Source organism: Agelaius tricolor, unplaced genomic scaffold (assembly GCF_023055355.1).
Source record: "Agelaius tricolor isolate 1412-34295 unplaced genomic scaffold, bAgeTri1.0.p SCAF_11, whole genome shotgun sequence".
Classification (NCBI taxonomy): domain Eukaryota; kingdom Metazoa; phylum Chordata; class Aves; order Passeriformes; family Icteridae; genus Agelaius; species Agelaius tricolor.
The window spans coordinates 16,507,834-16,524,411 of NW_027269271.1; the positions used below are offsets into that span (position 1 = coordinate 16,507,834).

The 16,578-nt window shown below is 37.9% G+C and overlaps 1 protein-coding gene across 3 annotated transcripts in view; it reads left to right on the plus strand.

The window, feature by feature from the left end:
* COL24A1 (collagen type XXIV alpha 1 chain) overlaps window positions 1-16,578 on the plus strand; it is a 120,002-nt gene that overhangs the window by 41,425 nt on the left and 61,999 nt on the right. For all 3 annotated transcript variants that reach the window (XR_011680612.1, XM_071436357.1, XM_071436358.1), the window contains exons 15-20: window positions 3,349-3,402; window positions 3,494-3,538; window positions 3,933-3,986; window positions 4,605-4,658; window positions 6,340-6,393; window positions 13,337-13,390. Coding sequence is in view for 2 of the 3 variants with exons in the window: in XM_071436357.1 (XP_071292458.1) it covers window positions 3,349-3,402; window positions 3,494-3,538; window positions 3,933-3,986; window positions 4,605-4,658; window positions 6,340-6,393; window positions 13,337-13,390 (315 nt within the window). In the remaining variant the exon portion in view is untranslated. The remainder of the gene's footprint in view (window positions 1-3,348; window positions 3,403-3,493; window positions 3,539-3,932; window positions 3,987-4,604; window positions 4,659-6,339; window positions 6,394-13,336; window positions 13,391-16,578) is intronic.

Sequence of the window (16,578 nt, forward strand, 5' to 3'; positions counted from 1 at the left end):
AGGTGGGAAAGACTTTCCTTCTGAGTAGTCTCACTCCCTTATGTTTTTTAATTCATGTATTTGCTCGTAGAGGACCTCTAATTCTTGATGTTGTCTCAGTCATGTCTGGCTACAGGGCCACATTCTTAACAAGGGAGAAACAGCAAGTGTTTACACTTGAGTTAAGAAAGCCATGATTGTCTCCAGTGTTTGCTTTGTGGGTTTTTTGCTATCTGCAGATCTGAGACATTCTTGATAAGTTTATATTTTACACTGATGATCATCTTACTTTTCCTTTGAAGCACGACAGTTGAGTTCAATTGTTACCCTTCCTAATTATATGTTCATAACAAAAAAAAAATCCTGTAAGTCATCCCTTGCTGTCTGATTAGGATTGTTATGGCATTGCTATGGTGAAAACAAAAGCAAGAAACCTGTGTCGCTTCCAGCCTTCATCATGCAAACATGACTTTCTGTGTCCTTCAGGCCAATTGACACACTCGTGAGACTGGAGCTTGCACTCCTGAGAATTTGCTTAGAATTGTGGTTTGCTTTTCTCTCTTACATGACTGTCTTTGGAATTTACTCTCAAAGACTTCAGTAATTGTACAAATGTACCTGAAGTTTTTTAAAAATATGTCACTTCCAAAAAGGTTGTTACTGATTATTTTGACTAAAATTTAGCAGTTTATCCATGCCTAGAGTTTGTGAGCATAAATATTTGCAGGATCAAAGCTGCATATGCCTTCTTGCTGAGTTGCATTCACTTCCAGAGAGATTGAGTGTCAATAATCTTTTGTGAAATAGAAAAATAATTATCTGTAACTAGTCCAAAGCTTTTGCCACTTGTACATAGATGGAATATAACCATAATTAGAGCTATTTCTTGGGGGGAAAAAATGTTTAGATTTGGCATGTTTAGATTTTGAACAGCACAAAATTAACAATTGTTTAGAGTGTGAGCTCCATTTGAGTGCCCTTCTCGTGTTTATGTGTGGGACTCTTCCTCATGGTTCCAGTTTATGAGTTAGTCTGGTTTCCTCTTTCCCAGTCAGATAATTGGAAGAGCTGTGCTCTGTTCCAGAGTTTCTTTACAAGGGACCATTGCACTCTTTAATCTGCAGCAGAATTTCACCAAGATCCTGGGGCAGTTGCAGGTGACCTCAGCAGCCCTGCTCCTCAGCCACCCCTGCTCTCCAAATGGGTCTGTGCTCCCTGGCCTCAGCTTTCTCTTGTCCAGGCAGATGCTAATGGTCAACCAAAAATGAGCAAAGAGCTACAGCCCTCAATGTTTGCTTTAGAATACTTAGTTAGTAATAACACACTATACTACTACAAGATGCAGTATTGTACATGGGATTAAATATATTTTTCTGGCAGAAACCAAGAGCATTAATTCAAGTAGCTTGTCCAGCCCAGCTGGTCAATGTCAAGAGTTAGTTGTATTTTTGTCTTTGTTCATGAGAACAATGGCAAAATGAGCAGCATCAGCAAGATGAGTCCAGTAATTCCTTCCATCCATGATTATTTTCAATATACAAAGCTGTTGCCAAGTTCAGAGTTTTGGCTGACTGAATAGTCAGTCCTTCAAGACTTATTAAAACTCATGGCCTTGCTAAGATGAAGAGTTGTAGAAAATTTACTGCTAGATACCCAAATTAGTTTTTAATTTTTAATTTTTTCTTCCCTTTTACAAAACCCACTTAATGCTAGGAAAACATTAGTCTTCCTTTTCTGGTATTTTATCTTTTTGCCTGGAAAAAGCAAGGTGGTTTTAGTTTCACTTGTCACCTAGAAGTGTTGGAAAAGGTACAATTTATGTAGCTGCAGGTTTTATTGATCAGCAAGTTTTGTCCAAAGTGATAAGCCTGTCTCAGGTGGAGAATTATTAAAAAACCTGACAGACTTACTAATTCAACACTTGTTCAGTTTTATTTTTGTGCAGTTCCTGTTCTTTGCTGGTAATAAGGTCACTCAGTGTATCTGGAGACTGTGACAGGTGTTTAATGAACCCGAATGTTGCAAAGCTGTTTTGGAATTCCTTCCTGTTGCTGTTGTAAGCTAGATTTCCCACCTCAGCATCCCTCTGTGATTTTGCAATCAATGCTGTTGTTACCATAAGTGTGCATTTCAACATTCAGTATCATGAATGCATAAATGCCTTGCTGAGCTAGAATGTGGAGCACAGCTCAGAGACGGCAATGTAAACAATTTCCTTGATCAGCTAGCATGGCAGAATATATCATTTACGCAGTCATGGAAAGCTAAAGCAATGTAGAGTGGCAACGCTCTTGGGAGCTCTACCAAGCACCATTGAGACACTAAGTGAGTGGTCTTGCTTTTTCTTCACTGAGCCATAAGTCTGATGGTGGCTGCAGAGAATGTGGTTGCTGACATTGCTAAAGAGTCTCCAGAGAATAATGAATGTGTGCTCAACTGGAAGTGCACAGATGTCCATCTCATCTTTTCCATATCATTCTCAGCAAGTGGCAAAAGATTTCTTTATTCATATGTGTTGTTAAATTTCTGCATAGCCATAGAGATATTACATTTTGGGGATTTTTTTGGGGGGATTTTTTCCCCCGAGCTTGAATTGGCAGAAAGTAGATTGACTTCTCCCTTTGTAATATAGTCTTAAGTATTCTGAGTCAGGTCTTATATTTAGCTCATGCATTTTCATTAATATTATTGCTGTGCTGATCTTTAAAGATTCTTAATTTTTGTGACTCACTTTTTTTTTTCCTGTCATAAAACTGCCTAAATAAATCCCAGAAAGAAGAGTTGCAGTAAGGACTTTAAAGGTACATTAAAACAGAAAAGGTTACCGTGCCCATGGGAACATAGATTTGATTCTGCACATGTGGTATTTAGAGTCACATCTCTTTTTTTTTCTTTTTTTCTTTTAACTCATAGAAGTCACTGATAGATGAGAAATTGAGTAAAAGGACCATTAAAAAGGCTTCTTTTTGTGGCCCTACTCATCATAGAATAATTTCTTTAAGCCAAATTTGATGCCTACAGAGAAGTGCTGTTATGTAACCCTAAGGACAGCAGTGATGGCCACTGAATTTGCAGCTGCAGTACAAAAGAAAGCTTCCTTAATTGGCATTGCCTAATACACTGAGATCTTCTCTTGAGTTTATAATCTACAGGAGAAGAGGCAAGTTTTGTTTCTCGTGTTTCTACTGATGATGTTGGGAACTGTAAACATGGAGGGCTTATGATACCAATACCTTTCTTTTTCCCTAAGAAATTAACCTGAAAATATTTTGGTTTCTCTCTGTGGTGCAGAAAAATGCCACATTCTGTTGAGAGCCTTTAGGTTACTCCATTTCACTAAATGCAGTCACCTTTCTTGCTGTTTGGCAGGGAGACATTGGGCCAGCAGGACCAAGTGGACCATCAGGAATTCCAGGGCCCATGGTATGGTATTCAATCATTCCACAGCCAGCTGCTCATGCTGCTTTCCAAATTATAGTCAAGCATTGGATTTATGGTTTCTTTACTTTAACAGGGTTTCCCAGGGAGTGTGGGACAGCCTGGAATGAAAGGTGATAAGGTGATTTAAATATTTTCATTATCTTGGAGATACGTAGTTCTTTCAGGCTCTCTTCATTAAAACTTGACCATGACGTGCTTGGTAAAGCTTTCCCTTTTTCCTTTTGATTTCTTTGGTCTTCTGACTTTTATTTTTTAAATTTGTGTCAGACTCATGATCTGGTAGTTTAGACAAGGTTTTTTCAGAACAGAACACTAACTACTGAACATAATAATATCCAGGTCTGTGTCTTTAGACTTTCCTGGAAAAGATATTTCAGTGCAGCACCTTGCATCTTGTCAAAGATCTGTGTTCATTTTAAATAGTGAATATTGAATTAATCTTTCTCTGTTTCTGAAAACTATCCCATTTTAAGCCACACACATATGTCTGTATAAAATTATATCTTGTTTAGGGTGAACATGGCCTTGCAGGAGAGCCAGGAGATCAGGGGTACCCAGGAGACAAGGTAAGTTATAACTGCATTGCTTTACAAAATTACCCCATTCCAACAACTTCATCAGGCTTATGAGTCTCTTAAAATGCAGCAGGTTGGTTGCATAAAAGTAGAATGCAGTAGTAATACTGCTATCACTGTATTAAGATATTTTTAAGAAATTCTGTGCTAATTAAAAGTCAGTTATGGGAAGTGCGCACAAAGCCAAGTAAAGGGCACAAGCAGAACTCCGGCAGCTGTGTGTCTAGAGATGCATCAAACAAGGATTCTGGTGTGGTCTCAGTCTGTCTAAGGAACTGTTGTAAAAAGTATTTTTCCCTTGACCCTTGAGGTTCATCTGCAGCTCACCTGGACCTACTGTGGTTAGCAGCAGCACACAGTCTGGCATGCTCCTTCACATCATCAGACTGAGATAAATAAGGATCTTCTTTCCTGTTTGGCTAGTACATCAGAAGTCACTGAAATAGCACATCCTGTGAGAACTCTTTTGATGAAAGTTGAATGTTAGAAGATAGTTTTCAACCTGAAGAATTCTTTTGAAGCCTGTTTCAGGTGTCAAAGTATAGCAATTTATTGCTTCCAACATAACACAACAATTTTTGTGTGCATTTAATAGCTTTCTTTTTTCAGGGTGCTCTTGGTTTACCAGGACCTCCGGGGATCAGAGGAAAACCAGGACCTCCAGTAAGTTTACACATCAAATTTTGTTCTCAGTATATCACTGTGTGTTGTTGATATTTTTTACTACTGTTGATATTTGACACTTTTGTGTGATTGTTATGTTCACAGTGCATGTAATCCCCTAGAAGTGACCTGATTCAAAATGCACAAAGGATAAGGTCTAAGCTGCTTTTATTTCTAGTGACTGGTGTTAATGAGCAAGTCAGATCCTAAAATGTGAAGCTTTATTACCAAGATTAGTATATGTGTCAAATTTTAATAGAGTGCTTAGGACATTAGATATTCTGGGACAATCACTGTGGGGGGGGAATGGACATGTGGATAATATTTGAAGCAATTCCACTGAGAGCTTTGGGAACTTGCAGATGACCTTTTGGACTAGCTGAATTTGCAGAAAATGTGTGAGATCTCATTAATAACAGCCAGTCATTTCTCAGGGATGGGAGTAGTCACAACTTCCTGTATTTACTGATTGCTGTATTTACTGATTTTTAGAAGCTTTAAAGGCTTCTGTGCACTGCTGCCACTTTTGCTGGGTTTTTAGATGTTGAGGCAGAAAAGGCATACTGCACAGGGTTACCTGGCTCTCCCTCACCTATTTTAGTTTTTCCTAATATCTGTCTCTTTTCAATATAAAATTAAAAGCTGCCAACACTCACTCTGCTGTCTAATTTTCTTATGTACAATCAAGCTAATAACTGGTAAACCTACTTAGACCTCATGAATGTCATGGGCCCTTAAATTCAATAACACTTTCTTTGTCCTATAGAATTTACAGTATAAACACAAATCCTGCAATAAAATTATGCATATTTGCTTGAGCTTAGATGGGAAAAATCAAACTTTTTTTAAAGATGCAAGAATTTCCTCTTTCAGGAATAGGCTGATTCATACGCTTATCTTTTAAGATAAGCATGTGAATCAGCCTGTTCCTGAAAGAGCTGTGGGTTTTAAGCACAAGCTGAATGTGACCAACCTTATGACTTATGTTAAATTAATCTATGAGATCTCAGTCCTGCAGGTGATAGAAATTTACCTTTGTAGAATTAATTTACAATCAAGTCATTCATGTTAAAAATTAGAGAAATGTTTCCCAGGTCAGACCCTAATTTTGCTCAAATGACATCTACTTATGGTGGCAGAAAGATTGTGAAAATGTGGAAGAACAGATATAACTTAGAGAAATTTGGCCCATTTTTAGATGGGTTGAAATTTGTATATAATGAAGCTACCATTACATGTGGATAGGAGCTAATTTTGTTGTTATTAATCACAAAACTGCCATTTCTTTGGCTATGATTAGATACTTAAAATATATAAGTGTGTAAACCAATATCTGTTACAGTTACTTTCTGGATGTTTAAATAATATGTAGTTTTTATTGTGAAAACAGCTATATATTTAATGGGATTTTTATGTGGTTTGTCCCAATTTTCTCTGTCCTAAACTAATTTGAATTTTTTGTTTCTTGTGACTTCAAAGAGGGATGAAGAACTAGTTTTAATAGTATCCAAAGAGAGGCAGATATAATTTCCTATTTAGTGAAATTTCCTATTTAGTGAAAAAGTCATCTCAACTTTTCTGTTGGCCTTTCTGTTAATAAATATTTTTAAAATCTTCACAACCAACTGCTGTTAAAAATATATTATCATCAGAAATCTTAACTGTTTGGATTCTTTTCAAGGGGAAAATTGGAGAACCTGGACCCCGTGGACCATTGGGTCCTCAGGGACCTGAGGTAAGAAATTGCTTGGTAGTGGTAAATTGAATGTTGGTTCTAAACTATGAAAATAAAAGGTAAATGGGTTTGCTTCATAAAATACTGTTTTCTTAGTTGAATTAGGGAAATCTTTTTAGTCAGACATATTTGATGAATTAATTCTCCTCCATAAAGTACAAAAGATTCCAGCTGATATTTTTTTCTGCAAAATATTAATGTACAGGATCTTTGAATACAAAGTAGTTCTTCATTTGCTTATGTGATTAGGATTTGTCTCCTGAATCCTGTTGTTATGGGGTACACCTGGAATGAGATCCACGTGATTTCTCAGGCACACTTCCATTTGTAAATACTAAAACATGCTTACAAATGGGATTTTCCATTTTCCAGGCCTGGTTGCATATTTATCACTTACAAGACACACAGAGGATAAACCCCACTCACCTGGGAAGGGTTGCCACACATTGAATCTGGAAGTGAAGTTTCCTAAGAACTCCTGAGTGCTATGGAAGTCTGTGCAGAAACTCAGTCTCCAAATTGTCCCATTTTGGTGCTTTTTAGCATTTATACCACAGGCTTTAAGGAAAAATGCTGTGGTCTGTACCAAAAAGACATGTTTCTACACAGACACATGTATTTGCTGGAGAGATGAAAGCAGAAATTGTAGATTGTTCTTTCTAATCAGCCTCCTGCAATGAATGTATTTTGGGTTTTGTTTGGTTTGTGGTGGGGTTTCTTTGTTTGTGGGTTTTCCTTTTTAAAAAAAATATGAATGGAAGGCACGTACTAGGAATGATCCTTTTTCTGCCTCTACATGAGCACATCTCCTCAAACCAAGGCTCTGTGTTCCTACCTTTCTTATTAGGCAGAAGCCCTCACTGAGAGAAAACTGACTGGAAAGTGCATTGTAGCAACACAAGGTGGTCTTGTGAGAATAAATCCCTCTCATTTGGCCAAAGGGTGTGCAGAAGACACAAAGCCTGTGCGTGTTGTCCACAGCTGCCACCCTCTGTGGCTCAGGGTTTTAGATTTTTCAAGACTCTTCATTGCATGGTTTCCTTGCACAGCTTCCAGCAAGGGAGACTTGAGGCAGGTTAATCCCAAAGTGTTGCTCTTGAAGCCTGTGTCCTGCTGGCCCTGCTGTCTCTGCTGGTAGTCCTTCATAGTTCCTTATTCCAACACAGACATGCTGCTCCTTTGTGTCTGGGGAAAAGCTCATCCTGGGCTGGTTACCCTCAGGGCAGATAGGGATGAGAATCTTTCTGTCTGAAAAGCTCAGCATTTCCCCTTGCTCAGGAGTGCAGAATTACTTCTGTTTTAATTATCTAGCATCATGCACCTTATTTGCCATCATTAGAAGGCAAATAAGGTGCATGATGCTAGATAATTAAAACTAGGGTGTCCAGGCACTTTTTTTTTTAGTAATTGTCTGCAAAATGGTCAGTTTAAAACTGCAAAGCAATGTTTCTCTTAACTTCAGTCATGCAAGACAGTTCCAAATAAAGTAAGAGGTTTTTCCACCTTTTACTTCATAAAAATATGGTCACCATATGGCAAAATAGAAACAGAAGGGATGTGGAATAGCAGCATACTGGGATTTTGGACAAATTGAAGATATTAGAAGTTCTGTAATGAAAGGAATTTAAACTAAGCAACTTAAAACTGAAGAGTGTATGCGTCCCTCATGTTACATTGTCTTATAAAAATAAACTAGTTGTTGTTGCCAGAAGTTATTTAGACACAACCAAATATATGAAGTATGAGCAAATAATGTCGATTTTCCCCCAAGAAAAGCCTACTGTCATATGTCTGATCAGGTCTCTTCTTCCAAACCCAGACAGCTAGCAGGTCAGACAGAGCTGCTTTCCTTGTTCCTGTTTCATTATCTGAATGGTCAGACTTCCTGTGACCCCATGCAGAAAACATGCGTTACATAGTATACTCAATGTTCCCTTGATGTTTCTGAAAATATAAGAATGTGATGAATTAGTGTCTTTCAAGGAGAGTACTTTGGATTTAGTATAGATGTGGCAATACATACCATATGCCTTCTGTGAAAGATTTCATTTTTAAATCCCCCAAAACTTATATTGGGATTTGTTGGACTTTGCTGTGAGCAGGAGGAGCAAGGCTGTGTCTGCCCAGTGGCAGAACCTCTCAAACTCTGCTTCCAGCTATTCCTGTCTCCTTTTGTCCAACATTAAGACAGTGGGATTTCTAAATGTGCTCTATACCCATTTGTTTTGGGTACATGTGTAATAAGAACCTGGGGATCCTTTGATCTTTGCAGTGACACATTTGAGTGTTTCATTCCCAGTGCAAAGAATAAGTAGTCCTGTCCCTGATTTTCTTCCCGTGGAAACTGCAGTAACTCTGTAACTATCTCTGCACACAGCCGTGGGAGCAGGGCGGGCAGGCTCTGATCATCCTCACGGGGTTTTGTGGGTTGAAATGCAGATCACCAGTGAATTGCTTCCTAAATCTTTCCTCTGCAGCTGTGCAGCCAAGGTACACCAGGTCAGAGTTGAAATAAGCCACCCACCTCTAGCCAGGGTCCATTTGGGACCTGCAGTGCTGCTGGCGGGAGGGCAGAGGGAGGGACAGAGGTCTGGCTCTTGCTCTCTGGGTGGCCAGACAAGTTTTGGCTGCCAAGTGACTCTTTCAGGGCAGGAGTCCTGCAGTGTCAGGCCAAGTTCTCTTCTGGGTGTGCTTCTGTAGAGCCAGGGTCTGTCGTGTGCCTGAGTGCCTGCTGCTCACCAACCACTGGATATACTCAGTGAACACTTCATGGAGTGGATTCTTCATCATTGGGCTGCTTTGTTGTGCATCTGAAAATGAACCACTGAAATATAAAATTTCGGTAGAGCTTTGTTTTATTGGCATGATGACTGGAAAGTGCAGATCTGACTGTTCTAACCCACAATGTCTCAGTTTACTGTGTGCAGTGAAGTATGCAGTGCTTATTGTTCATGTGAATGAAATTAGACAAGCCTTTGACAGGCTTCCACATGTATTCAGAATATTTTATAGTTAAATTTTGCTCTAGGAATTGCATTTAATTATCCCCCCAAAATGAGAGTGAGTGATAGTTCCCTTCAGATGTGCCTTCAGAGTGTTATAAATAGGTTTCATCTGAAGCAGGGAGAATTTTTCATTGTCTTCAATAGAACATTTTTCATCTGTGCAGTATTGTATTTTGATCTGAAGTCATGAGCTTACTCCTTCAGGAAGGTACTTGTATGGGACTCAGCTGAAGTGTTCCATGCTCAAGGCAGCAGCCTTACAAAAGGAAAGGATACATTCAAAAAACAGTAAAGAGTCAAAAAGGCAAACATTTTGTAAGTGAATCAGTGGCTGCATTGAGATCTTCATTTAATAAAAAAACTTTATTTTTAGTGCAAGTTTCACATGCATTATCACATGATTTTTTGAGTTTTTGCAAACAATGCCAGGTGTGCAGTGATAACATAGCCTTATGTTTCAATATTGCATCAAATGAGTTGCATGCAAATGATTTGTAGGAAATATAGAAATAAAGACAATTTAAAGGCTGAACTAATTTCATGTTCTGGCACATATCTGAGGAAATGCTCTTGTTGTGAAATTGCTCATATTCTCTACTTGCCTTTGCATAGAATCTTCATCTGGTCCTTTCCCAAAGTTCTATGTCTGCATAACACATGCTTTCAGAAGAATCATAAACACTTATTGGAGAATTGTAGATTTTTGCAGAAACCTTCTTTTGGCGACCTGATTATAATAATGTAATAGTAAGGAATCCCTAATATCTTGTTGAAGTTCAGTAGCTGCATCCAGTCAGTCTTGCTTCTGAAAATTTATTCTAAATTCTCATTGAAATTAATTGCAACCTGTTATTGAATGAACTCTTATTGGAGCAGGGAAACCTGGTGACTGAAGGGGCGATTGCACTCCCTGGAGACATTTTCCCTCCATGGTGCCTCTCCTGTGGACCTGTGCTTGTCCTGATCCCCTTCAGGGCAGCCAAGGGCATGAAGATGGGTGGCCAGTGATGCTGGCAAATGTCACGTGAAAATGGTTTGAGGTGGCATTCTGCAAATGAGAGAGAATTCCCCATGGAAATGGAGTGTAATGTTTCAGTATTTCTGATATTCTGCTTCCATATCTGCAGCCACACAGAAAAACAAAAGAAAAGCAAAAGCTTTGGCAGAGTGCTCCTCTCTGGGACACTGAGATATGGCCCAGCATAGTAACAACTTGGTCATCTCTACATTTTTTAAAATTAAACATTATATTGATAAATGAGAGCAATAAATACGTTAATTTTATGTTAAGTGTTCAGTACAAAAAGCAGAACTCCCACAGCAAGGTTAAAGCACTTTTTTGTTAAGATAGTTGGCACTTCAGATTTCTTTGATGCCACATTTCTTTTGATTAAATGAAGTGGATTCTAAAGTGCTTTGCTGGCAAAAGATCACATCTGTAGCAAGATTTTGAAAATAATTTGTATCCTACCGGCTGCTGGGCTTCTGGCTGATGGAAATGAAGAATCTGCATTTCCTTAGAAGTCATAATACCAAGGGCTGGTTGGTTCTGAATAGTCTGTGCTGAAAACTACATTGCAGCTGGAAAGTATACACTAATCTCCTGGCCTTTCACTTATGGAAGAATAATGAATTTTTAATCTGGAGTAACTTCCCATGGAGCTGGCTGCTGAATAACTCATTTCAAATTTAGGCTTTGCCAGAGATTCATCCCACTTCACTATGAGGAATCTGATTGGTAGGTGCCATTGCTGAGGTATTTCAAGAGCTCCTTCCTGGTTCATTCTTTTTCTGAAATTGTCTAAAGTGGCTGTTTGTGTCGTGGATTATTACACTTATTCATGGATTATTAATGTGAGAACATCTTAGAAATGGTGTTCTAATACTGCCATAGCATCTGCCTTTTCTTCATGGCTGTGCTCAAGAAGAAAAGTCTTAATCCATCTTCGCAGAAAAGATAAAAATTACGAGGATTTTAAATTTTTCAATGCATTGTTTAGTGTTGATGTTCTCAGGCCAGTAACCCTCTTGTATCCTAAGACTTTGCTGACATGAAAAGATTTCCAAATACCATGTTTGTTCTACCTGCAATAGAAACTACATGTCTACCTGTCCACACCTAGATCTCAGGGTCCTTACTGAATTCCCTCTAGAAAAATTTAAACAAATAAAGTAGATCTATTCATTCATAAAAGCATTATGATCTTTCTTAATTACCATTTTTGTGGGCAGATTGTTTTCTGGAATGTTTATTGCCAAGAGGAAGTTGTCTGTGTCAGCATTTAGCACTTGTTCACACATTAGAAATGAGCAAATTTACAGATATGTGAAACAACTCACCCCTTAGTAACTATTTAAGGTCTATAAATAAGTAAATTTAAAATTAAGAAAGGACAAGCAAAAAAAATTCTAAGGAATAGACTTAACTCTTCAATGTATTTCAGCAGACAGCAGTGGCCAGGATTTTAAAAACAACACATCCTCTTTTGAACTGTCTAGAAATCAAGGGTGATGCAAGTGAGTGTTCTAGATGTGTGTCTCAGGGCCTTGGTCACATGTAAATAATATGCTCTGTGCCACCTAGAGGCATGTTGGAATTGTTGCACAGCTCTGCTTGTAATTGCTTATTTATGGCAAAAGAAAGGGAAACCACTGTATTTCACAATATTTTCACAATACTGATGTATTGTGAAATATTGAGTGTTAGAGCTGTTGCCCATCTTCTGAAAACTCAGACCATTTTTACTCTTTAGTGGTTTTCTTTCAGACTCATTAGCATCCAAGTGTTAAACCTGCTTTTAAAAAATTGTTCTGTGCATGTGCTTTTTGTTTCCATTATTGGAAAAATATGCATATGTTTTAATCTGGGATGATTTTCTCTTAATGAAGAAGGAAACTTGTTCTTCCTAGTGTTAGACCATGGGTTTGGTTAGATGTAGTAATAAATATTTTGTTCAGAGGAAGTGGCAATCTTGCTGTTTTCAGATGGTCAAAATTTAATGAAATGTGGAAGTTTATTAAAAAAGCAAAATCTTGTCAGGGGACTGAATAAGCAGTGTGCTAACTACAGGGTCAATTACCAATGCTTTTTTTTATCCTACAAATGTAAGATCATGTATTCACTCTGGATGTTTATGAAATTTAACTCACTACTACTTAACTACTACTGTATTGCATAAAGGTTAGTAGCACCATTTTTTTCCTTAAAATACACTCATTTCTTCAAAGCAATCTAGCTGGAGCTGAATTCCTCTGACACAGAGGCCTGCTCATGGTGTCCCAAGCCAATGCCTACTGGCCAGGAGGTTCGCAGTGATAATTTTAGTTTATTCCTTTCCTGTGCATAATTACTTTTTCTTTACTAACAGCTTGACCTACACTAGAGTGTATTTCACAAAGGCCAGTTCTGAATAATGCTCCATGCTGATGACCTTGAGCTAGTGCCAGCCAGACCTCGATTATCACCTGCTGGTCTGGAGGCAAAAGCCTCTTCCCTTTTTCTTAATCTTGCAGTGATCTTGTCCTTAATGTGGATTCAAGGGCTTCAGCTGCTCTCTCAACTTTATGAAAAGAGTAGTTGAATTCATAAGTGCAGGACTTGGTGCAGGCTGTTCTCTGGTGATTTTTTTTTTGTGCCTCCAAACCAGTCCAATGGTTTAATTTCAAACATTGCTTAGTGGATAAAAAGTCTTATCGTGTGAGAAATTGAATCCATGCTGACATCTGCTAAATTGAGTTTAACAAAAGCTGCCTAAAATCTGTCACTTATCCAAGTCCTTTCAAGGAAACATAATGGATTTAGACATTTTTTGGGATGGTAGAAGAAATTTATTTCTTGTTTCTGTGACTCAGGTTTATTAAACGAATGAACAGAATCAAAACAAGTACATTGAAAACATTCCTACTCTGCAAATCACTTGTCTGTATGATTTCTTTAGGGTTTTCCAGGAGATATTGGTGTACCTGGATTAAATGGCCCTGAAGGTCCTAAGGTAAGTTTATATGAAAACCTCTTAAAAATAACAGTAAATAGTGTTAATCTCTGAGGAAAAGGCTCTGAGAGATGGACCCTGGCATTATGAGAAGATAATCCTACTGTCAGAATGCAGGTACTTTGCCTCAGGTATTTATATGAGGAAGTTATTTGAAAGTTTAATGCTGTCCACACAGTTCTGAGAGCAATTACAGTGTTAGGTGGAAGCATGTAATAGCAAAATAAGTTTGAGAAAATGCTATGTAGCTAGAAAATAGCATATGTTTCACCTGTATTTAAATAGAATACATGCCAAATGTATGCAGATCTTTGTATTACTCAGGTTCCACCTGCCCTAAGAATTGTTTTTAACAATTTTTAAAAGAAATCATATTTGAAGGTGTGGAAAATGTGTAAAATTTATGCACCAGATTAAATTATAGACACAATAATAGATATAACAATTAAGGATAAAATTTATCTACAAAACTGTGCCAGAATAATTTAGCTTCTGCTCTTTAGTATACTAAGATTTTAGACCCAACTTAGGCAATAATTCACATGGGTAGAGTTTTCAATGAAGCTTGGAATAAAAGCAGATATAGGAAACTTCTGTTGAATTGGAAATGGTAGAGACTAATAGAAAAAGTGCAGGTAGCTCAGAAATTAACCCAGAGGAAAATGATTGGATGATATCTAAATATTAACTGCATGTTGAAAGGCAAATACCAATGAAGTTCCTCACTCATCAGCCGTGGGACTATTGTATTATGTACAGATAATGTACAATGTATCTTACATTGTATTTTCTGTGGTGAATAGGCACAAGTATGGCAGTATGAAAACTGTATATGAAACCAAATTGAGCATCTTTAGATTATCTAAAAAAATGCATTTTTTGCTAAGTCATTCCACTTCAGTTATTTCAGATTGATTAAGGCAAGGACCAAAACAATAAATCTCATTATAAACTTAGACCAAGGACATTGCCAGATCTCTTTGAAATGAAAGCACAATAATGCAGTTAGAAATTAAGTGAAATTGTAGAACATATGAGTCAAATGTCTCATTAATGCCACTGCTCAAGCATGAGAAGGCTTTATCTCTTTAGTACATAACTGGGCATTTTTATTCCAGAAGGATTCGGTCAAGTGAGACTAGATGCAGAAATAATACTTGAATGGCTTTATTCTGAGAGAGAGTTTGTTTATTAGACTAAAATGAAGGCCTTTTTTGACCTTCAGGTAAACCAGAGGGCAGAAACTGGTGAGGCAAAAGAACTGTGCAAGACCAACAATATCATTTGTCCAAGAACAAATCATACAGGTTGTCTTTGAATAAACAGACATTTTCAAATAATCCAGTTGCTGAAGCCATAGCCAATGTTTTCTGTATCTCTTCTCTTTCAACCCGGGCAAGAGCCTTTTACCAAAATGGACATTAATTCGCTAGGAAGGCTGAGAGCTGGTTATCTGATGGGGCAAATTGAGGAGAAGTTAAAATGTTTCTAGAGGGTGTCCAGCTTCAATTCTGATTTATTGCTTTGCTAACTAGTTTATATGCATGTATGCATAATGTTAGCAGCCTTATGTGAATGAGTTTATCCCACCATTGCAGTGGCAGTTGCTCTTTTGTTTCTGAGTTACCAGAGTGTTCACAAAAAAAACCCTGTGGTGGTGAAAGACTCTGTCTGGGGCCTAGGGAAAATAGTAGAAGAGAAATACAACAATTCTCGTGCTGCAGGTCAGATTTAATTGCCCAAGACTATACGCGAACGATGTAACAGATCTAATCCCTGCTGCCCAGTTCCTTCAGTGAGATTGAATTGTTGCACATAATATCTGAGGAATTTGTTACAATCCTGTTTCTGTTTAATACATATGTTACAAATTTGTTGCATTTTCACAGATTCCGGAGGAAAAAAGTTACTAAGAGGTGGACTATAAAGTTTGAGGCTCCATGTTCCTTTGATACAGAAATTACACAGCTGAACCAGATTTGGTGCTCTCCAGCACATTTGGTATTAGAGACAAAAAGCTTAGACAGCCTGCCCTAGTCAGGGAAAACTGATGGCTTGCATTTGAAAAGAAGGATTACCAAACTGGAAAAACTCTTATACTGCTCCCAGTACTGAGGGAGAAGCTCTGCATGACTTTGGAAATGTTTGGCTTTTGGGATTCCCAGCTGCCTTGAGTTGACTGCAGTTCTAAAATTTTCCTCCAGCTTTTATTTTTAGAAAACTGTTCTCATTATGCTGCTATTTTCCTCATGTTTTTGTTTATGCTTCCTCAGAAGCAAACCCCATTTTAAAAGCCAAAAAAGCAGGATAAGCTTTATTTTTTAGGAGTTGGTGTGGGATAAATTCAACTTCTTGGACGTTTAAGCTCTATTGAGTGTGATCAGCTGTCTCTAAATGCCAGTAGAAGTTCTGGATTGTAAATGTTCCCCAAATTAGTGAAATAATCAGCAAATCTGATCTTTCTAAATCAATGTTCAAAGGATTTATTATGTAATTTGGTCTACAGAACATTACTCAGCTTGGAAACAATATTTTAGAAGGTGCTTGATCTGGGTCCACCACTTATTAAACAAATAGCAAAACACACATTTTTTAAAAAAAGGGAAAAAGAATGTTTTTAAGAAGTTCTGAAATAACTTTGTTCCCTATGTTATGCTTTGCAAGTGTTTATGCTCTCTAACCAAGAAAAGTGAGAGGAAAAGATGGTCAGAATATGCTGACTTCTTCTGTAGTTTTTCCAGCAGAGTGTGTTGTACCATGGAAGAAGCTAAGAGCTTCCTTCCCGTTTTAACTTAAGTTTGTTTGTATAACACATTTTGATAAAGTGATTATTAGGAGTTTCACCTCTTCTGGAAGGAATGGTCAACTGGGAAGTTACATATGGGAAATACAGGATACCCCATTTGCTGACTCCTGTTTTTTTCCAGACACTTTGGCACATGTGTATTGACTCCCTTCATTTTCTGTTTTTGCCTGAAACCCCAAGGAGGAGATGGAAATGTCATTTAGTATTAATCTTCAGTTTACAGCCTGGAATTTTTTCTCTGTATTCAGTTCAGTGCAGTGGAAGGGTGTGTACAGTAGCAGTGCTGCTGCCATTTGCACTGTGCAGTTACACTGCACTGAAATCCTTATCTCCTAATGGGCTTTGCTGTTAGAATAAAACAGCTGTGCCCATGAGAAAATGT